General features: G+C 36.6%; 2 protein-coding genes across 4 annotated transcripts in view; one reads left to right on the top strand and one right to left on the bottom strand.

Moving 5' to 3' along the window:
• On the top strand, positions 1-6,521 carry si:dkeyp-97a10.2. 2 transcript variants are annotated; one of them, XM_044117332.1, is made up of 6 exons: positions 1-331; positions 859-924; positions 1,470-1,835; positions 3,108-3,229; positions 4,797-4,896; positions 5,207-6,521. In XM_044117332.1, exons 2-6 carry the CDS (start codon positions 873-875, stop codon positions 5,287-5,289), a joined length of 723 nt encoding a protein of 240 aa, XP_043973267.1. In that variant the 5' UTR covers positions 1-331; positions 859-872; the 3' UTR covers positions 5,290-6,521. The 2 variants fall into 2 exon arrangements, with proteins under 2 accessions (XP_043973267.1, XP_043973266.1); XM_044117331.1 differs by having other exon boundaries at positions 4-331; positions 3,108-3,347; positions 5,207-6,519.
• A 10,161-nt stretch (positions 6,522-16,682) lies between these two features.
• Positions 16,683-23,724, bottom strand: part of LOC122830919 (protein argonaute-3) — a 33,691-nt gene continuing 26,649 nt past the window's right edge. For both annotated transcript variants that reach the window (XM_044116718.1, XM_044116719.1), the window contains exon 19: positions 16,683-23,703. In XM_044116718.1, the coding sequence (XP_043972653.1) occupies positions 23,595-23,703 (109 nt within the window). In that variant the 3' untranslated portion in view covers positions 16,683-23,594. The remainder of the gene's footprint in view (positions 23,704-23,724) is intronic.

Here is a 23,724-nt window from a genome sequence, read left to right as displayed (position 1 = left end):
GTTTGCTTAGAAAACCTACAAAGAAGAAGAAGGAAGGACTGGATGTACAGAAACACTGGGGTGTGTTGTAAAGAGGAAGGAAGCAGGTTTAAAACCAGAGACGGCTGCAAAACACCCACTGACTGGACAGCAAACAAGGCAGCGGACACAAGAGGTTTCTTTTTCTCTGTTTTTTGAGAGAAATCATCTCCTATTATGTAACCGAAAGTGCTCCGGAGGTGCTTCATTTGGGGCCATAAATCTGTTTTCAGTCTGAACCGTGTTTTTTTTAAACACTCTGAGAACACAGAGTGAAAACCTCTACGGTATTGTTCTCCTCATCTTTCCCTTGGTAAGGTGAATTCTTCTCTTGCTGGTTTTGTTGGGTTAAATTCTTTGTAAACGACAGGAGAAAATTCCTGGATGTATTTAATGGGATGCAGGTTGTGTTCCTGAGCCATTATCAGTGTTTTCCCTCCCTGTGTTTTCTCTCACTGTGCTTCAGGGGTTCATGTTTTTTTCACTTTCTATTTTATATGAAAGTTTTTGGCAGCAGAATGATTTCTGTTTTGTTCCAGCACCTAATTCTTGTGCTGCACTTCTTTGGATTCTTCACACACACCCGCACACGCACATCCCCACGCCCCCACACACATGCCCATACACACACACATACACACACACACAAAATAAAAATTCAGGGAAGAAAAAGAAGCATGTACTGAGCATTTGTATTCCACTTGTTGTGGTGGTGAACACAGCCTTAATTGTTATTATATTTTCTCTGGAGGTGAAGTTCTTATTTTTGCTGTTTTGGCTCCCCTGCTGCTGTTGCTGTTGAGGTTTTGGACAAATTCCTCTCTCTTTGCTTTCTTTCAGCACCAGCAGGTGTTATGGATCTGCTGTGTCTCCGATGCTGGAAAGTTTTGCCTCTTCTTCTGTTGTGTAAGACTGTTTTTGTTTTAATAACCATCCTTATTATTTTTGATTGAACTTAACGAGGGAAACTAAGATACTTTTTGAAAGTCTCTCTGCAGGAGGAGGCAGCAGAATACTTTTGTCATCATCAAAGAAAACAGAAGTGGAAAAACTTTAAATTCTGCATTCTTATGCAAACGGAAGATTTCTTGTTAGCTCCCTTTTGCATTAGTAACCTCAGTTCTGTTATTTACATGTCCTTCATAGTCTGATGATCAGGTTAAGACAAATGATTAATAGCTCTTTTAGTGCACGCATGCAGCCTTAACAGGATTTGACACAAACATCAGGATGCTGATGGCTATCAGAATGCATATGGATGACATGAACCATAAATCATTGCCTGACATTATGTGACAGACAGTATATGCCTTGCATCCATGCATATTTGTAGCATAAAGATCGATTCACTGCATCATACTATGTTTTTTGTGAATGTTACTCTCCATGTAATAAGAAAAACAGACAAAAAAAGAGCTTGCAGTAACAAATCCCCCCCCTCTTTTTCTCAGTGCCAGGTAGATTTTGGTGTATGTCAGTTCACATCCTGAATGAGCAGCCTGTCCACGTAATCCCAGGCTCCAAGCTGGTTCTCACAGCTCAGATCGAGAAGAATCTCAGGGAAGAGATTTCCATGATAACGTGGACACGGGAGCCTGAAACTGGACATGATCGGACCAAAGTGACGCTGGCTACGTGTCCTGCCAAAAGCCCAAAGTGTGCTAGTGGAAGGCCAGATGTGCATGTGAGTTTGAAGCAGCAGGAGACGACACTTGAGATGAACAGATACAGCACAGAAGACAGCGGAGAGTACTCAGTGACTGTGACAGATCACTCAGGAGCCAATACCACCGGGCGCTGCATCGTCAGGGAGTACGGTAAAGTATGATGCGCGACATTTAGAAAACATTAATTATGCTTTATAGTCACCTTATTGCACTGAATTTGTCCAAGTTACCTTCCTTTTTTAAACAAATACTATGTGTGTTGGCTTTACATGAACAAAAAGTGACAGTAGAGTGTGTATTTAAAAAATTATATGATCATAGGTTTGCATCCCATATTTAACTAAATACATACAATTCACATAAGGTCACATGTATCATAGTGAAGATAACAATCCACATGTGAATGAAAGAAAACTTTTCACATGTGGAACATTTTCCCACTTATTTCATGTAACTCCAACATTCCCATGTGCTTTACATTCTTCTAATTGATACAATTTTCAAGTGTTTCAAAATTTGTGTAATTTTTTTCTACATTTATTCACTTGTTGCCATGCCTAAAACATTTTTCCAAATGTGTTTCACATGTTAAAACACATTTATTCTCTAAATGTGAAGCAAATGAATAATGATCTTCACCAGCGAATTCAAAGAAACTTCAAATAAAGTTTTCACATGACTGCAATCCTGGCTATTAAATACAATTAGTCTTTCTAACAAAAGTGAAAGAAAATGTCTTTGTCTCGAATTTGATTTTCTGGTCTATCTGTTATTTGCCATTTAAAGCCTGTAGATTACTTCATTTTGCAGTTTTCAGTGGCTACAGTAAAAAAGTGCATCACATTTTTACTGTCTTCAGAAAGGTCAGCAGATGTTGAAGCCATTAAAGTGCAATAGTTACTTGTATTTTTAAATAAAAGCAGTTGAAGTGATAATTTGGACTTTCTAGTTTTACATTCAGCAGACTCAATAGTGCTGTGAATTTTCCTTAACTTCAAACCTGAATTAATTGTGTTCTTCTAAAAGTGAATGTCTCATTTAAAAATGTAACACTTGAAATTAAATTTCTCAAAGGCTTTGTACTCCTGTTTCTCCTTTTTGTTTGTCTCTCCAGATGACTCCTCTCTCACTGTAGCTTTCCAGCTTTCAGTTTTTCCTTCATCCCATTTTCAGACTTAATACCTCCCTCTCTGATCTCATTATTGGCTTTGAACCTGAGCCAGTCTCTCCTGACAGCATTAAATGTCTCTCAAGGTTCTTTGTCTTGGACCCTCTTTGACAGCATGTACCATTATTCCTGCTCTATAGCAGATAGAAACCCACAGCAGAGCACTTCATACCTCTTGTTTCCATCTATTTCTCAGTTTTACCTACTTGCCTGTCATCATTTTTGACCTCATCACAGATTCTGTGTCTGTGCAGAGGCAGTTCATCATGTCTCCATCAGCATCAACGTGTCTCACTCCTTGCTGATTTGCCACGAGGCGTGGGGGACAGACCCCAGCTTCATCTGGCTGCACGAGAGAGCTGCCATCACCCAGCAGGTGGGAAAAGTCTCCAAGGATGGAAACATGTTGATTGTTACCACTACTCCCATTTGTGGTCACTTCACCTGCATGGTTAGCAACAAGTTGGGATACAGCTCTGCTACATACACTGCAGGTATGAGAATATATGATGTGCTTCTCTGACCTTTCCAAATATTTAGATGCAGTTTGGATCAGTGAACGTATTAGTTTTACTTCTGCACTAGTCAGATGTTTTACTTCAACAATGGGATGTAGAATATATGGCTAAGTATGAGCGTCATTGCCTCTTTAATCACCTTAAGAAATTAAATTTTAAACTTTAAGAAGTTTTTGACACGCTTAAAAATTCCTGTAAAATTAATATAAGTGAAGCATTTTTTTTATTAGATTCATGTCCCCACATTTATTATGTAACCACACACAATTAGGAAGACAGTAAGTGATGCACATAAAAGAAGGTTAAATCTCTCAGTTGGAGAAATGAAAAGAATGGACAAAAATATCCTTCTCTACATAGCCATTTGACAAATAAAAATGTTTTTGTGAAATCCATTTATTTCTGAAGCTCTACCATTTTGTGAAAGATATCATATAGATAAATTAGACACCAACTGATCTTTTAGCACCTTTATTTCTAATAATTATAATGATTTTCCACTTACAGCTATTGAAAACAAATTTGAAATTAGAAATTTCTAACAATCTCATATCAGACCGGTAAAATAATATTTTTTAAAGAATAAAGTTGAGCTTAACAAAAGGTATGTTTAATTCCTGCTGAAAGGTTTTTATTTTTGAAAAGGCACATTTAATCTAACAAACGAGACTCTGGACCTTTATTCTAATTTATTGAATATGATGTATGTGTGCAAAGTGAGATATTCTCACTATGTATTACATCATAGATAGTGTTAATTCTCAGATACTGAATACAAATACATGCCTCACTTGCCTTCTTTATTCATTGTTTTATTACATTTTTGTCCATTTCTGTATTTTTCACAAGAAATAACGTTTTTGTGTTGGTCTGAATCATAAAATACCACCTGGTGTTCGTAAAGGGACCAAATTTAAAAAGGCTGAAATCATATGAATTCAATATAAATTGCTTTACAAAGTGTTACGTTTGCTTTTATTACCTAAACAGGAAGATCACAGTGAATATAAATGTTCGTTGTCTTATTTAAAGTCGGCCTCTCTTTTTGCTTCATGGATTTTCTGACATCTGACTCCCTACCTTGTGTCTGTCTGAGCATCCTGGTTGCACTTTGTTCTTGCGTATTCTATCTCCTGTGCTGTTTTTCTGATAAAGGATTTTCCACAGTGTGATCAATAAATCACTGTCGCTGCTTGAGCTGCTGCCGCTTGCAAAGCCGCTAAACAGGCGAGACAAATGCAATTGTCTTCCAAAGAGCATGATGATCCACAGGCTGTCTGGGCACTTTCTGTTATCTTCTTCTGTTTTACCGAGTCTACAGACTTGTTACAGTGAACCTTTCATGTGTTTTAGAGGAGACAAGTCAGATGTCTTGTTTTGCTTTCCCCTTTCATTGTGTTTTTTCTTTCTTCCTGTGGCTCATAGCACCTTGTGAAAGTGGGGGCAGAGGGACGACGGCGGCTGTGGTTTGTCTTGTCCTCCTGCTGGTGGTGTGTGGAGGAGTGCTGGCATTTCTCTTGTGGAGGTAGAGTACCAAACACAAACATTATGTCAGACACAAATCTTATTTCAGGCTATGGTCTGAAGATAAAGCCAATGCTGAGAGAGAGAAAGAGGGTGAGAGAGAGAGAGAGAGACAGAGAGAGAGAAAGAGAGAAAAAAAACTAAATTGCCCGGGCAGAGTGAAACAGAAAAATACGACATGCCATCCTCCCACACGCTATGCAACATGACAGGCCAGGTTGCATCTGCTGACAAAACAATTGTCATTTTTTACTTGAGTCTGTTCACAGTTTGTCACTGCTGTTTGATCTAAATTGAACACTTTTTTCCAGGAGGCGCAGGGAGAATAACATGGGAGAGAGGTTGTACGAACACACAGATGACACAATCTAAAAAAGATCTGAGCTGTTGCTAAAAAGTCTCAGAGGAGAACAGTGGACGGGCCGCACAACGAGGGTGGAAACTTCCTGTCCTGTGAGCAGTATGACCTCACACTGCATGGAAACAATGTGGAGAGTGAACGGCTTCCAGACAAATATAGAAAATACATACAAGTGGATATTCGGCTCCCAGTGCCTCCTGCTCTGCCTGAAAATGTTTTTTTTAGCAATGTTTAATTTTATTTCTTTATGTTTTGCTGTCAGTAAATTGCATACAAATGTATTACATGAAGTTTAACAAAAATTTTAATCTAAAAGAATAGGATGCTTGAATATTCATCTGCACTTAGGTGAGATTTCCTCTCATTTGCTTTCATTTCCAGGGTTCACTTTTCAGCTTACATGCACACACATTTAGAGCTAAGCAGCAAAAACAATTGAAAAAGACTTGATTAAAAGCAGATCCAGCCCAAGGCCGGATTCCTACACATATCTGAAAAGTCTGGAGAAGTCTGGAAATTGACAACTATGAAAAAGTAGTTAAATTTAAACACTTATTGCGTTATCTAAGAGATGAATATTTTGTAAAATGAAGAGCTTTTAAGAATAATTTATGCTCAAAATACATGGCAGAGGGGCAGAAAGAGATTCAAAATCAAAGCAAATCAACACAAAGTGTCAGAGTAAAGGATCACAAATTGTGCTTCAAAGAAACTGTGTGTGTGTGTGTGTGTTCAGATTCAAAATGTTGTGTTGTTAAAGATTTGTGGAATCTGAGGTAAATGTTTCATCCTTAAACCTATAAAATGTTTTGTGTTTTTTTTTGTTGTTGTTTTGTTTTACATCTTATATTCCACATCAGGGGCCAGATTTGATCCTGTTTTCACAAGCAACCATAAAAAACAGATCCCTGATATGTTCATAAGCTGAGTACATGTCTCTATTCACACTTAATTAAATCATTATTCAGTAAACATGCGTTTCTGCTGCAATTTCTTGTTGAAGCAACCAGGGGCTTGTTTGCCAACACCTCAACTATTCCTGCCTTGAAGCTTCAAAAGAAGAAATGCCACAAAAGAAACTGGTTTCATCTGTATTGGAAAAATGAGGATTTATCAGCTGAACATGTAACCAAACTACAGGGAACACAACACACCTTTAAATAATTTTAAAAAATATGTCTTTGTGATGGCACATATAAATTGAATACCGTACATAATGTGTGCAAAAAATAATGTGTGGTTTAGTTTCTAGTCCATGTATCTTGAAATAAGACAAAACTAACATGCAAGTAACTTTTCAGGAGTTGTTTTAAAAATTCCTTAATATTGGAGAAAGTAATTTTTCTAATGTCAGATTATTACATTTATAACAAGCGAATATTTTTTTACTATAAGTGAAATAATAATAAAGTCAAACTAGATCAAAAATACCTGGTAAGATATTATGTTTTTGCAGTGAATGGCTATTTTGTATGGTATTTTGTAGGGTTTGTAAATGATTATACAAATTAGAAGTGCTTTATAGGGGTTGTGACAGACTTCCATGCAGAAAACGTTTGTGGTAAAAGTTATTTTCAAACTTTATGGCAGAAATCCAGAGTTTATTTTTTCCGTCCAGCTCACCACTGCTGCAGCTCAATATTTTGTGTTCACACTGTGAATTCAGTTTTCACTTCGTTTTCTGTCAGTTTTTGTTTTTGCTCCACAGACTGAACAAAGCATTCTTGGTGTAGATCCAGAAATGGAAGAGTTGAGTCCAAAATTAAGTTGGACACATTATTGTGCTCTACCTTATTTTGACAGTGCACTCATTGCACTTAAACCTTTTAACCTCCAGTATTGTTTCTGATGAGCTCCAACAAGCCACATGAAGGAAGTGGAACCAGACAGGTCAAATGCGGGACATGCTTTCTTGGGTGTGAGAGGAAAGTGGAGCAAAACAACTGTCATCAAAGTTCTGAAATAGCTTTGGAGTTTTTCAAAGCTGAGTCATGTATTATGAAAAAATGTTTTATAATTTAACAGAAAAGTTGCTGCATCTTCAGTAAAAACTCTATAATATTGCCAAAGTTTAAAGTGATGTGATAGATAAGATCTTCAGGTCCCTGAGGGCGTATCCTGGTGCTGAGCACACAGTGATGAAATATTCTCAAAATCAGAAGAAAATGTGTTTTATACAAATCTTAGCTTCAAAATGTGAGTCTGCTTCTTATCTGTAATAATGTACAGTCAAAGAAATGGGACATGTATCAGCAAAGTTTGCAAATGAAACATTTAAGAAGTAAACAGTTTCTCTAATGCACACTTCAGCTTTCTGTTAAATCCCATTCTGCTACAAATATCTTTTCCCATTTCTGATTGTTTTATTTTTTTTGCTTGTTTGTTTCTTTGCCTTTCTTTCGCTTTCCAGCAAGCTACAGATGGAGCTGCAGGGGAAGCTCACATATCAGGTGGAGGTGAACCTAAAAGTTGCATAACCCAAGCTGGAGATGTTTTATACAAAAAAATTTATATTTTATTGTCTTTCTGTCTTGGTTATTAGTATTTATTTATTTATTTATTTGAATTGAGCCTTGCAACAAAATTTCACTCAGTACCCTTACAAAAAAATCACATGAAAATCACATGTGATCACATAATCACATGTGAAAACATGTGATTTTCATGTGATCACATGTGATCATATGTGGAAATGTGTGAATCACATGTGATTTTACTATGAAACGTTCCAAAATCACACGTATTCATGTGCTTTCACATGTGATTCACATCATTCACATGTAAAAATTTGTGTGAACCACATGTGATCACATGTGAAAGTCACATGTGATTTTCATGGGATTTTTTTGTAAGGGTATGTATATTTCAAATGCATGAATGACAATAAAGTCTGTCTATCTCAGATATGAACCATATTTGGTTTTGAGCTAATGTCACAGACAGTCACACCACAGAGTAAGAAACCACTGTACCATAGTGCTAGTTTGAAGATGACAAATTGCTATATTGTGCTCCTGTTTAGTCCCAAACTTTCTGTCAGCACACTGAAAATAGAAATGTGATTAATATGTATTTAGATTTGTACGTCTCATTTTCATGAAGATGAATTGAAAAGTTTTGAAGGAAAAAATTTATTATATTGGGACAATGCAAATCATTTTGAAGAATAAACTGTTTCAGTTTTGTTTTTTTGGCAGTAAAACATTTTAATTTTTAGCAGTTTCTCATGAAATCTTCAAGAGAAGAAAAACTGTGAGCCACAGACAATAACATCATGCTTACATGAACTTAATGATGCTAACATGCTGGGTTTTGTAGGATATATAAACTGTTCATCATCGCTACTTGTGAAGAAGGATAACAGTGTCTAATCAGCACTTGAGCTGACAGGAAAGTAATTATGTTTGCCAGATTTTAGTCATAAAGCTGTCACTGTGAAGGGAGTAAGGGTTTGGATTCATTCTCTTTCTGAAATAAATTTCACTAAAGACGCATGAAAATTATCCTCACTAAAAATCACTTAATCTTTATTTGGAGAGCCTGATTCGTACAGAAGAGAATAAAACAAAGTGTTTTGCATTGAACATAAAAAATGACAATACTAAACATTTAAAAAATAACTATTATTATATAAAATAATAAAACAATTACAGTGAAATAGAAAAAATATATTGCACAGTGAAGTAAAACTAAAAAGAGAAACATTTAAAATATTAAAACTATTTTTGATAACATTAAAAACAATACCAACTGCTTAATGATCAAATTTGAAGCCAATATCTCAAAAACCCTATGAAGAGTTTGTCAAAGTTCAAGGTAGGTAAACATCAAAGGTAGCCTTTAACCCTAATTGGCTGCCTTTCTGTATTTTCCTGGCTTGATAGGAATATATCTTTGTACCAGATCTATATGTGGCCTATTTCACTTAAGGAGCGCCGTAGAGCCGTGTTGCTGTCCCAGCTTTTGATTTCATTAAAAACATTTGATTTCACAATTTTGGACAAAGTTTGTTCAGTTTTCACATATGTTTCGGTCCCAAATATCCGTTTTTGGAGACAGAGTAATAACAAATCCAGCAATTACAATAAGGCTTTGAAGCACTTTTCCTGCTCAGATCTAAATACAGAAGAAAAAATCAAGGTTTCTTCTCAGTATGATCCTAATCAATAGAGTTTTCATCAAATAATTTTCTCAGTAATCAGATTAATCAGAGAGGCATTGCCATGATCAGGCCCCTGAGTGGGTTGTGAGGAATTTCGGAATAGCAACGAGGAACAGATGCATTAATGCGTTAATAAAACAGGACTGCATGCTGACAGCTTTCTGTTATCTCGCAGATACACATGGACTCAGACATTCAGATTTCTGTTTATATCATGAGGATTGGTTCACTGATTTTTAAATATCTTAAACTGTGACTTCAGTTATTTGCTGCTGAATTTGTTCCCCAAAACCGTGTCCATAAAGGCCTGACAAAAGGTGAATGACTGGTCTGGTGTGATTAGATAGAAATGTGACTGAATATTTATAATCAGAGAGTCAAAGACACTCATTTTCTAATTTGTGTTAAGAATGTCTTAACCTTTGCAGACTCTTTGAAATATTTTTGGAGGTTCCTTGATGGACTGCTAAGTGTTTCATGAAAAGGTATCATATCTGCTCAGTTAATTCAAATCCAAAGCTTTAATTTATCTCAAAATATAAACATCAGGTTTTGTTAAAACATATTGGGGTTTTTTTAATACAAGAATAAAAGCTAGAACCTCTACTCATATAAAACTCTCTCAATATGAAAAGATGTGAATTAAAAATCAAAGAGCATAATAACAACATTTTTGGAGATGTGTCAGAGATAGTTGACTCTGTGTGTGTGTAGTCTATAACATGAATTTAATCTGGACGCATATACGTGCTGTTCCAGTAAATATTCTCTACCGGCATCATGTTAACAGATCATTGATGTTTGAAGCTTAGGAACATATCTCTGAAGCTGCAGGATATTTTACTTCTTAGCTCCTCTGAGAAACTCAAGCAATTATTTCCAGACTTGATTTAGTCCTCCACCTTCATACGTACTGTTTGCAGAGTTGCCATCACCTCTCTTGGACCTTTCGTTGGTCCCTGACACTTTTTTTCACTCTCACCTAGTCTATGTTGCTTTGAGGGCGCCTGATGCCATGAAATGGGCTATGGGGAGAAATAACAGAAGAACAAATCTGTTACAACCAGTGATTTATATACTGAGGGAAGAAAGGAGAATGACACTGAATGCAGGTGAGGAGAGCAACACTGAGGGATAATTAACACAAAGGAAGCTGAACTGGACACAAATAAACTACAAAGAGGAAAAGATTAACACAAAACAAAGGGAAATATATCTAAATGCACAAAGAATAGGATACACGAAAAATAGAAACTGAATTAAAAATAGGATGGCAACACCGTTCAAACAATAAAGAGCACAGAGAAATTTATTTTACATCAAAAGATCTTTTAAGCAATAATTTAAAAAAGTCAGAAATGATCAAAAACAAAGACTAAAAGATTGGTATTTGTTTTTGTTTTGTTTTACCCGAGTTGGTAATGCTACAGGAATCTTTTTGCGTCACTATGTTAAACAGAGGGGATAAAACTGTTTGGATATGCTGACTAAAATGATGAGAGTCACTATCTGCCACTTGAATGACATTCTCCCTTGTTTTCTGATTCTGAGAAGTAGCTAAGAGAAATCCCATTATGTTCATAACTTGAGGGAAGCAGGAAGTCATGGATTAAAAATAACCTCAGCAGTTCCTGTGCATTATAAGAAAGTATTATTCACATTAAAAAACATAATAAAAACCAGAAATGTATATCCAACAAACATATCACTAATGTTTGTTGGATATGCATCTTTACTAATGCTGCTAATAAATGTGTAAGATTCTGTATTTTAGTAATTTAAATGTCATGGAGTAAAGTTCTTCAATGAGCTACTAAATTAGCATATAATAATGTAATTTAAACATGATCTATTGAAGTCTTCAGTTTTCTCTTATTTCTTTATATTTGCTTCTCAAGTGATCTCCTAAGAATTTTTGAATTCTGTTGAAGTGTTTTTTGGTGACATTTCTTCAGGTTTTTTGAGGATTTCCAAGATTTACTTTCTACTTTGGATGCTCATTTAGTCCGGTTACTGATTAGTTTAAGAAACATTCTTTAACTAAGTTTCCTAAACAACTTATTTAAAAATAGCTCTGTAAAAAATTCAGACATTAAAAAAAATTAACTCAAGAGATGAACCATTATTGAGTCAACAGACAATAGACTACTTTAAAAACCAACCACATATCTTTGGGCCTTTAGTTATTTAGCACCTTGAAACAAAAACACAATCAGTATCCATTTGGCTTATCGTAATTACAAAAAAATGATAACATAGTTCGAGTAAAAAAAAATTCAATAAATAAAATACAGAGCACCAATAAGACTAATTTAAACATATTCACATTGTTGATATTTGAAATCTCTATTTTTCTCACTGAATCCATACAAAATACACCCAACTTACCACCATCACAACCAACAGGGAACAGGGAATAGTCCTACATCTATATAACATTGCATTTAAAAATGATGGAATTGGACAAAGTAGCTGCTTGAATTTATATTTCTTTTCTGCATCTACGGAAATTGACCTGTGTTTAATATCAAGTGAGTTTTTGATTACTGGTCAACTCAATCAAGCTTTGTCAGATCTTAAATTCACATTTAATACTGTTGATCACATTTACGCAGGGTTAGGGTTAGTTGTACTGTTCCTTTAAGGATTTGGTATTGCAAAAATAATATTGGTTTTAGATTTGATCCTTCTTTCAGACACTGATCTGCTTTCCTCATTTATTTTCACTGCAGCAATGGCTAAGCATGAGTCCTGGACTCACTTGCACTTACAAATATTTGCAGAGAAAACAAAAGAATTTTTGTAAAGGTCTTGTACGGTAGATTTTGAGGTAATCAGAGCTCTTGAAAGCAAAAAATTAGCTCGTCTGTGAATCCCAAGCCCTGGCAACAAAATTGATACAGTAACATTATGTCAATGTTTCTGTCTGACAGTAGCCAGCAGGTGCCAAGTTGTATCTGAGAATTTCTTATGCAGCTGGAAGACTTTCTACCACAGCCTGACATCTGATAATTACATCTGCAAGAAGATAATTTGTCATTTTACGGGACAGGAGACAGAAGGTGTGCAGCAGGAGATTTAAGTAATGTCCTCTCTATATCATCCACAGTCCTGACAGACGCTGTGAAGGGACTCTAAAGTCAAAGAAATTTTTCAGATTGCTCATTTAAACAATCAAAAGAAAACCTAACAATTACACATATGGTTAATTATTCCTAATGCCTAACCAGTTGTTAGGTATTTGTGAAGTATCTCAACTTAAACCTCAATGTAAGTGTGCAATTTCAGGTAGCACTCTTTTACATCCTGCTGTGCATTAGTTCACCTGAGGTAAGTCACAAGCATCTCAGAGCTCCACCTAGTCTCCAGCTGATTAAGCTTCACCCGGTTCACCCAGTTCTCTGGGTGAACTGTTCCCTCTTCTGGTGAGAAGTGGAACTGCAGGATTGTAATGAGATGGTGGTGGAATGAGATGTCAGTCTCAAATTTTGCCAAATACCACTTGAGGACCATGGATTTAGAATTAAACATTATTTCTTGACACTGAACAGTCATGAAAGTGAATTTGACATTATATTTAAATGGGAAAAAAATATTTAGGAACAAATAGAGCAACGAACCCTCCTTCAAAAGACTTTTTTTTTAATTATTCTTCAAAACACAGTTTGGGAGTTTCAAATGTTTTGTGGCTTTTGAAAAACCAAATTAAAATATATTTTGAGCTTGCTGCATTTTTTTTGCTATTAGATGTGATTTAGATTAATGTAAGTGTAAAAACCTCATCTCAAAGTTTGGTCAGACTGTTTCTTCAAAGGCACGTTTTTTTATTCTCTAATAGTTTTATAAAATTGCAGAAGTCAACGAGGTTGTTGTTTTTTTTTTTATTTCAAAGCACAATGAGGGATTTGCCTAGGGTACTGTTCATGCAAGAACTACCACTGTTTGCAAATTAATTTAGTCAGTGAAGGCATGGTGGGCTTTTTAATAATGATAATAATAACACACCAAAATCTGCAAAACTGAGACATGTATGTGTGTACACCTAACAAAAGGTCCATGTCAGGTTGCTATTTCACTAAGCATGACTCTATCACTGATAAGAGGGTAATCGGGAAAAATAAGGATTTATTAAATGAACAAACTCACAGATTAGTTTAATATCTATTTTTGTTTTTCTGTGGATGAAGCTGTGACAAGAGTATTTAGGCTTATAGTGGGACATCTGGTTGCTCACATTTCTATCTTATTTAAACAAAGCAAAGAAGCAAACACTATCATTTTTGTCAAATGGATGTAACATCTTGGCATGCAGGGACTGACAGCCAGGGTGAGAACATAATCACTGTTCAGTCCCACCCAACGGAGCATCTGGTATTAGAAAACCTACTTTGCCACATTTTTAATGATGCTGAAGCTCAGCATTGCTGTCTTGTCAGTTGGTCATTGTTCTCTCATCATGCTGCTGGAAGCCAAGTGGCTCCACAGATTTCTGGTTTTTCTAAAATAAATCTGTGGAAACAGTTTTATTTAGTTTCAGATGAGCAAACATTATCCTGATCCATGAGGAAAGGGGAAACAAAATAAAAGTTTTATTCTGTGTGCTACACAACATAAAATTTAGTTGGTAAAATCTTATACATAATAGCTGGTGTCAGCTTGTTGGTTAAAATAAATTCAGTGAGGTACTTCTTGTAGTTCTCTGACATCTGCTTGAGGTCCCACCCATCACTTTACAACTATGAGAAGTTTGCTGGGGGTCTTGCATGTTCAACCCCACATTATCTCAGATCAAAGTCTGTCCTTTGTTTGCACCCAGAGGTTTTCATTTCTTAATTCTAAGCCAGTCACTGGTGGATTTAGTTATTTGCTCTGAGATAATGTTATGTTTCAGGGTCCAGTTTTTCTTCAAATTTAACATGTCTGATGTTAGTGTTCAAATATTTCAAATTTAGACCGACTTGCCCTAAGAGAATTATTCAAGAAGTCCAGGGGTCTCAAGTACAAGAGATACACAAAAAAGTGATTTATAACCTTTTGTATGCAACAATCGTAGCTATATCTGCAACCTAAAGGTTGCAGTACAGTCACGGAAGAGGATTAGGGCCACCGAAGAAAAAAAAAAAAAAAGAATTCTGACTTTATTCTCAGAATTCTGACTTTAATCTCAGGATTCTGACTATAAAGTCAGAATTCTGACGTCAATCTCAGGATTCTGACTTTAATCTCAGGATTCTGACTTTAAAGTCAGAATTCTGACTTCAATCTCAGGATTCTGCAGAATTCTGACTTTAATCTCAGGATTCTGACTTTAAAGTCAGAATTCTGACTTTAATCTCAGGATTCTGACTTTAAAGTCAGAATTCTGACTTTAATCTCAGGATTCTGACTTTAAAGTCAGAATTCTGATTTCAATCTCAGGATTCTGAAGAATTCTGACTTTAATCTCAGGATTCTGACTTTAATCTCAGGATTCTGACTTTAAAATCAGAATTCTGACTTTAAAGTCAGAATTCTGACTTTAATCTCAGGATTCTGACTTTAAAGTCAGAATTCTGATTTCAATCTCAAAATTCTGACTTTAATCTCAGGATTCTGACTTTAAAGTCAGAATTCTGATTTCAATCTCAGGATTCTGAAGAATTCTGACTTTAATCTCTTTAATCAGGATTCTGACTTTAAAATCAGAATTCTGACTTTTCAGAATGACTTTAATCTCAGGATTCTGACTTTAAAGTCAGAATTAATTTTTTTTCTTGATAGTACAAAATACAAGTAAGAGAAATAAAAAATAAAAAAAAACAATAGAGTAAAACAAAACAGCATAGTGAAGAAATACCTACAAGCTAACCAGAAATACAAATACAAAAATATAAGTCTATATACATGTATGATCATAAATATAAATGTATAAATGTACCTTGCCCGTTTTGGCGACACCCAGAGGCTGTACTGCGAAACTGCACCAGAAATGATGAACCACTAATTTATTCACATTTTTACCAAGTCTGTAAAAATCGGTGCAGAAAATGTGTTTAGCAAAATTGGCTTTTTTAGTAAAAAAAAAAAAAGAAAAAAAAATTATCTAATTTAATCCATTTATGACAATAAACGTCAAGTAAAAGCCTACAATTAAACAATTATGAATTACAATAAAACAAATGAACTTCAGAAGTTGGGCCTGGGTCATTTCTTCAAAAACTTTATACAGATGGGTTCTCTCCAGGCACTCCTGCTTCCTCCTACAGTTCAAAAAGATAATTATTAGTTAAATTGCTCTCTAAAATGGCCCTTATGAGTGTACATGTGGGCATGTCTCTGTATAGCTAATGGACTGATAATGGGTTAAGACAATGGGTGGATGATTGTACCCAATGACCATACACCAGAGCTCGTTTAAACCTATATAATCTTTTTGCGACTAAGCTAACTGCACCTTTGAAAAATACATGTCAATGTATTTTTAAAAAAAACTGATTTCAAGCATTTTCAAATCGGCACACAGGTGTTTTCAACTACTTTGACTTGTTAATACTGTACACTCCGGTTTGCTTGGAGCCCCTACAGACCCCAGGATCTAAAATTGCTCTCTAGCTACAATATGCCACAGTTAACATGTGCATTTGTGACAAAAGATTATATCAAAGAAACATGTAGACATAATTTCAACTGTGCATTTTATGGTAGTGAGCTACAGCTGTGTAAACAGTAATGTTATTCCAAGAAAATCACATTTGTTCTTTATTATTCTTGAATGGAAGTTTTCTGAAAGGATCCAGTTGTCAGCTTTTGTATGCTATGAATCAGTAGTCAAAAACGCTATTTTAAAACCCCAAAAGAACAATGTCTATTAGGTGATTATCAGTTTTTTCTCAGTCAGATATAAAAGTTTTAATAAGATTTTTTGGCACATTAGACCATTAACATTATATTTTCTGTCTTGTGAAAAAAAGTGGTCCAAGCATAAACTCCCTCATCCTGTACATGCAAAATATGCCAAGTCTGCACAATGGAAATTTTCTTTCCATTTAGGTTGGGTGGTTGGTCTGCCAGAGTTTAAAGTTGGGTTATATATTACGGTACATCCATTTAATGTATATGATTTAGTGTTTTTATTTAACACATTTATGTTTCTTGGAGTTACTTTATCAAAACGGTGGCCTAATTTCTTATTTTAATTTGTTTAATGACAATAATTAGTACTTTAATTCTTAATTATTTAAAACAAATTCTAGCCTTAGTTTAAAAAACATCCAACAATGACAACTGAAGTTAAGCAAAGCACTTTATTGCAAGTATTAGTCAAAGATACACTTCAAACTGAAGCAAAGCAACACTAAAAAGGCCAACAAACTATATGAGGGTTACAAAAGAAAGACATTTAAAACTCAAAGGAATAGAGCTGTTGGTACAACAGAGCCTTTACAAAATACTGAGACAAGGATCATCCGTTTTTTTGTGACTGCTCAACATGTATGTCTGTTTGCTGGTGCCTCACTCAGAAGTATCAGAGCCCAGGATCTCTAATTTGCTACAGTGAAGACAAAAATAAGGATATTCAAGCAATCAGAGTATACATTGTTTTTCAAATCCTTGGCCACTGTTATTCATCTGTCATCAAACCATCAAGTGTGTACAAGGTAAACGGCATCAGGAGCCTAATCTCATCTGCAATATTTGGTTTGAAATCTGCTGGAATGCAAAACGCAAAAAAAAAAAAAAAAAAAAAAAAGAAGAAGAAAAAGAAAAAGGTGAAATGTGGGCTGAGAGAGTAAACATTCTGGTAAACAGTTATTATACCAAAGATAATTTGGTTTAAAGGACAAAGGGGCCTATTTGCTTTGGAATAAGTTTGACAAAACTTCAAAAGGTCCATGTCTGATCCTCCTGCAGGCTCAGGAGTAACCATTAAAAAAAAAAAACAGAGAAAAAAAAAATCAGTTCATCACAACACAATTCATCCTTGGTTTATAGTACAGGCACAGGTCTCTGTAATCCAGTAAGCTGGGGGAACCTCATTGTTCTCTAAGGCCAAGGTCAAACTGTATCTGAAAATACTGTTCTTTGGATTTGCCATCAGTGATGAGACAATAATTGGTTGTAAAAAATAAAAAAATCAAATTAAATGATTATATTATTATCCTGAAGCAGAGAGTTCTGCTCGTCAGGTGAAAACAAATGCTAAAAAGGGTTTCCAAATGCCGTTTGACCCAGACTTGGTTTCTATTCTGCCAAAAGCATTATGTAAAAAGCTTACACATCAGAGTTCTCCAAAAAAAAAAAAAAAAGTTAGTGGTTTCTGTGTGAAGTGAACAGAGATGAGGACACCGGTTCGGAAGTCATGACGGATCAAGTACGCAGGCTAGATTACTTGGTAGGCTGCCCAGGAAAAGGCTTTGCAAGGTCAACTCTGTAAGAATGCATTTAAGGCTCAGGCATGTCTTTTCTTGTGGAATGAGACCTGTTCCTGCTGTAAAATATTCTGGCACCAGAAAGGAGACAATTTTAAGAGAATAGAAGCTAAGCCTACGTAAAAGAAAAAAAAGAAAAGATTCAACATGACCCCAAAAATATTGTCTTTCAGATAACTTTCCTTCCTACCCCCCTCTCCACTTGTCCCGTACATGGCTAACGTACCAATTAGCAGCTTGGGATGAAAATAAAAGTCAGCTTTTGACACTCTGGTCAGTGTGGTTGAGAAATGGTTCCCTTCATCAGAAATTAGCTATATGTGGGGGAGGGGGAAATCGCCCTCTTGGGTGGTTAAAAAAAAAAAAAGAAAAGTGAAAGCGGAAGAGAATGAATAACTAGAAGAGTGAGCCCGACGCACGGCAGTAACAAGGCAAATCTTTCCTTAACCCCATACCCCCTGACATATTGTTGTGCTTGCGTGTCTAAGAGAATAAGGCATCAACATTTAAAGGGAGGGGCTTAAAGAAAAGAAAAAGGGCATCTTCCTCTTAGCTCCACCCCCCCACCACACTGCGAAAACGATGCGGAGACTCCAGCCGCTTCAACGCGCTCTCAATAAATACACCATAAAATATTCCGCATATATATTTCATATATGTATATATTTATATATATATATATATTGAAAGAACAACACATTTAAATAGGACAACAAAAGTCGGCTCAAGAACAATCTTTTTTTTTTTTAAATCAAATAAGTGTTAAGACAAAACAGAATATTTTGTTTTTCTTTTAATATTTTTTACAGTTATAACTATTCTGACTCTAAAACAGTTACCGTATAAGAATATCGCAATCAGGCATTACTCAAGCATTATATGTCGTAATAAAAGCCGTTTGCAGTTTTCTTTCATGTAGTATAACATATGCAGCATACCAAGGTAAATGAGGTGCAGTGTTTTGAGATTTCTTGTAATAAAAAGATTCAACCCTCCTCCTCCTGTCCCCTCCCACCCCCTCGGAAAGCGACGTCCCTCGGTTCTTAGTTGTTGCCATAGCGGCTTGAGACAAGGAGGACTCTGTTGGGCACACGTTCCCTCCATCAGAGATGACACACACAGGCAGGGTGTTGCATCGCGATGATAAAATGCCACAGGTTGTTGCTGCTGCTACTAGGGCCGGGCATCAAGTGTAAAATCTCAATACTGACAGAACCTGCTTTTCTCACGGTTAGCTAGAAGGACACTTAACTATTTTTTCCCTGCTTACTCAAGCATATTGAGATCCTATTCGTCTTGCTTTCTTCAGTCGGAGAGAAACCATTTGAGAACATGATGTTTGTCAGTGCAAAATTTACTTCAATATTTTAGGCCCAACAAATTGTAATTGATGCCCAGCTGTGGCTACAGCGATGTATCGAGTGGCAGTTTCTGACAGGAAACAGACACAAGAGAGAAGGCAGACTCAACCGAGCCAAACAAAGCCATGAGAAAAGGAGGCACACTTTAAATAACCGAGCAACGGGTTGGATCTTCTCTAAGCCGGAAAGAAAATTGGAGGAACAGGGACCTCTTGGCTATATGTCTGAGTGAGAGTGGCAGTCTCTAAAGTGCTGTGCTAAGTTCATCGCTCGTGATCAGGGGGCCGTAAAAGCGTCAAAGAAACGATCCCCACCGCCACCCATGCTCGATCCACACAAACCGACCCTGAATCACATCCCACTGTCCCAACGAACCTCTGGTCCAAGACACCGACATCCTACAAAGATCTACTTGGCATTGTATTCTCCTATTCTACAGACTCACTGTCTCGGTACATTGACTTCCTGTTTGGATTGCCAACAAACACTTGGAGAATAGTAAAGTGGCCACTGCTGAGGAGATTTTACAAGTTCAGTTTTACATTTTCACATAACAGCACCATCGAGAGGAAAGGCACTTTCAGTGGACTTCTTCTCACTCCTTTGATACATCCCTGAAACAAGCATAGCGACCAAAGCAGGTGGACCTATCAATTACTACAAAAAGGTTAAATGTAGCTACTTCTACAACGCAAAAAAATGGAAAACCTTATCTTCTACAGAGAAATCTAAGAGAATTAGGTGTTTTATTATTTATTCTGTGCACCAAACTATTTCAAATCAAATGACATTTAAAAAAAAGAGTAAAAAGGAAATGTAGTTTTCAGAAAAAAATAAAATAAAATACAATTGAGCGTTTACATTGGCAGGCCTGAAATGTTCTGGTTGTATTTGCAAGGAGCAGCTGATGGCATTAAAAACATAAGACAGGCAAACACATCTGCCATGTAAACATGTGTTCAACTGCCCTCGACATGCTTTTCAGCCTAACGAGATACAATCTTCCTCCTTCTTCTGCCATGCACTCATTTGTTCAACTTGCGACATAACCTACCGCATAAAGCTTTCACTGATCATTTAAAAGTCCTTCCAAAAACATGCACACTTGAAATCTCCGGAAAGCCCACTAAATTGTCCTTCAGTTTCGACCTTTCATTTTCCGGGTGGGGGGATTGTACGGCCACTGAACGTAGTCCTCCGGCATAAAAGAGAACCTTTATTTAGGTGTGAAAAACTAGATTACAGGCTTTGTCACACTGATTTGCCGGTAGGCCGACGCTCTGGTCACATAAGGGGCTTGAGGCCAGTTTTTGGAACAGGGGTTGCAGTGCGACGCAAATCCTTAGAGGATTTAACTAAAAGGAACTGAGAACTACGGCTCAATTGTCAAGTTATTTTCTTGATCATGCGGATTTGAAATGGATCACAAACATTGCTCTACCCCGTCTTTACAAGAAGCAGTCAACACATTCAAAGGAATCAACAGCAAACTATTGACTACTGACTCTTCTGTCCTGAAATAAAATCTGCTCAGAGCATGCCAACTTCATTTCATTTAATTTTCCAGCTGTGAGAAAAAAAAATAGAACAGCATTAAGCATCTTGCAAGCTTTTTTTTTTTCTTTTATCCAAACATCAAAGAAAACGGTGGCTGAAGTCCACATCCCTACCAATAATAGTCCAAACACGTCACTAGGTCCAACAACCCCACCGCTGTTCATACAGGTACTAAACGTCTACACACCGACACAGGAACAAGTCAACAGTCAGCTGTAATAATTCAACTTTGTTATATCTTTTTAACCTTTACTTATGATACACTAATTACTAAGATTAATAATTAGACTACATCTTTTCTGTTAGCAAAAATAAGTGGTGTGCATTACAGAACTTAAAATGTACAAATATATTTCATAATCTGGCTTTTAAAAAGGTACTAGTGAAATAATGAAGGCTCAAAACACACTGGCCTCCAGACTGCAAGGCTGCGACAGTGGAGGCAGGACTCTACATTATGCCTCACTATTCAAAGGAACGTCTGCCATTGTACCGTTCACCAGATCTCAAACCCCAAAAATCTAACCCTAAATTATTTGTAAATCTACTCTTTGCATCAACCATAGCGAAAGCACCTTATCCCGTCCTTCCATTCTGAGGTTTTCTTTTTTTTTTTTCTCACCCTAACCTGCTTATTTAGAGTCTCATGCACAGAGGCTCAGATTCAAACTCTTAGAGTAGCACCGTGCCTGTGTTACATTTAGAAACACATGCTTCTTTTAGTGCAGATAACTTTTTAAAAACATTTTCCTGAACAAGCTTCAGGTCTGCAACGGAAAGGAGGAGTAATGTGGGGACCGCACTATAAACACTTCCAAGGAAAATCACAATCATCAACCCAAGCCCAGAGGTGTACGATGGGATCAAAGTTTTTTCATTGCTGAAATGCCTCTGAGGTAGCAACAGAGGGAGCCACAGACTGCACATTTAAAATTGGATGACAACACTAATGCTGCCATATTGGAGATGTTGTTTGCACCAATAAGGCACATCTGATGTGTGAAAGGTCTTCGGTGACCACATAGCCGCAAATCCCCTACATAACTCCTCTGCTCTGTTTTGAGGCCATTTCCTATTCAGGGCCAGTTAAATGGGCAGGAGTTACACCTGGCTGACATCTTCCAAAAAAAAGCTTCCTGAAAGTCTCTTGTTTTATCACAAGTTTAACTCCATACCTATAAATCCTGTCCATTATTTTAAAAGTCCACTGTAGCAGCTGGATTCATGTCTTTTGAATACTAAGTAAAAAAAAGTCAGCTCTAAGGGAAAGCTAACAGCTAGCAAAAGAAAAAAAAGGGAATAAATATTTTTGATCTATAGTCGTTTTAAATGAGATGTATAGACAAGTCAGATGGCTGTGGACAAAAATGACAGGCATCAGGTGAAAGTTTCTGCTTGTGACCTTTTTAACTGATTGAAATGAGATTCTTACTGTTTTTGGTTGGGTTTTTTTTTTTAAAATTAAACATTTCTGCCAGGCACTTAAATACTTCTTCTATATGGCCTTTACACTCCACTTTGCTGCCATCTGTTGAGAATCTTTGAAAAAAAAAAATCTCAAAGACAATCATGTTTGGGAGTATTAAAATCAATTATACTCTGAAGCTATACTGGTGCATAAATTCCTTCAGTTCAAATTGAAACATAATAATGACCATAACTGTGGATGCACCATTCTTACTGAACAGCAAAGGGTGACTCAAATAAAAACAATAATAATAATTACTGCCTCTTTAATTCAGAGGAGCAACAAAATAAGTGCCTTAGAAGTGGGCAAACTTTTCATTGAAATATTAAATTCATGAGTCATTTAAATCCCCTAAAATCCTCTTCCCTTCGTTCAGCTGATTATTGCACTAAAGGAAACCATTGTCACAATCAAATTATCCACCATCTTGAACAGGGAAAATGCAAGATAAAGCACTGAGGGAAACGAATGCACAATGATTGCTAAGAATGCGAACAACACTTAGATAATTCATTAACAAGGATAAAACAATAGTTTTCCGCTGCATGCAGATGAAATGACTGGATTAAAAACAGTGTTATACTTAAAGATACATGGCTGCAATTCAGCATTTTTTTCCTTTAGATCAGCCAATAAAAACTGCCCCAGTTCAAACCTGACAACTGACCGTTAAAATAAATCAAAAATCATCTAAAACGTTGCTAGACAACTTCTCATTGTTACTTTTAGAGGGCATTTATACCTCGTCGCCAACAGATGGCAGTGTGCTCAAAAACATATGTCTTCATTAAAGTAATACACTGGGGAGAAGTGAAAGAAAAGGGGGAAAAGTGGCAATGTGACGGACCTGTGGTCCATAAACGTACACTCCGAAAAATCCTCTCTTGTTTCAAACCTCAGGGAGTATCGACAAACTACAGTAAAACTGAAAGAATGTAAAAGTGCTGCTGCTCAAACTGACTTGAGGTACTAGAGATGGTGCAGGATGAGACCATTAGGAAGGTCTGTGCCGAAGGAGGGGAGAAGAAAAGAAACAGAAACACCCACAAGGTCACAAACAAGGGAAGAAAAGATAGGAGGGGCCTGAAAAGGGTGGGAATAAACTAGTTGGCTGGTTTAATATTGCATAATAGTGCTGAGTTTCTGTCTCGTTTGTCTTTAAAGCAGCGTTTGAATCATCAGTCCAGTGTAGGGGTGCCTCCTCCCCTCCCTCCTCCCTGCTCTCTCTTCTGCACAGTGTCAGGTCCGCATTGACTCGGCGTGTTGGGGGCGGGGGGCTGGGCATGCACCTATGAGGACTCCTCAACTGGCAAACCAAGCGTACATGGTTGTTTTTGTGTTTGTGTGATAAAGGTGATCATGGTTAGGGGAGGGATGTTTGCTCAGGCAAAGTACATGGTCCTCAGGGTGTCGTGATGAATCTGAACAGCTTTGGCCAGCGCCTGGGGGTCGCGACCGTTACTCTGACCCGATACATGGCTACCTTCGGCACTGAGGAGAGAAAAACAAACC

This window comes from Gambusia affinis, linkage group LG05 (genome assembly GCF_019740435.1).
Source record: "Gambusia affinis linkage group LG05, SWU_Gaff_1.0, whole genome shotgun sequence".
Lineage (NCBI taxonomy): Eukaryota > Metazoa > Chordata > Actinopteri > Cyprinodontiformes > Poeciliidae > Gambusia > Gambusia affinis.
This window is presented reverse-complemented; position numbering and strand designations above follow the sequence as displayed.

Coding starts and splice junctions, on each gene's coding strand:
- si:dkeyp-97a10.2 (XM_044117331.1), top strand. CDS start 873: ATGGATCTGCTGTGTCTCCGATGCTGGAAAGTTTTGCCTCTTCTTCTG. Junction 925..1,469: donor TTTGCCTCTTCTTCTGTTGT/GTAAGACTGTTT, acceptor TCTTTTTCTCAG/TGCCAGGTAGATTTTGGTGT. Junction 1,836..3,107: donor CTGCATCGTCAGGGAGTACG/GTAAAGTATGAT, acceptor GTGTCTGTGCAG/AGGCAGTTCATCATGTCTCC.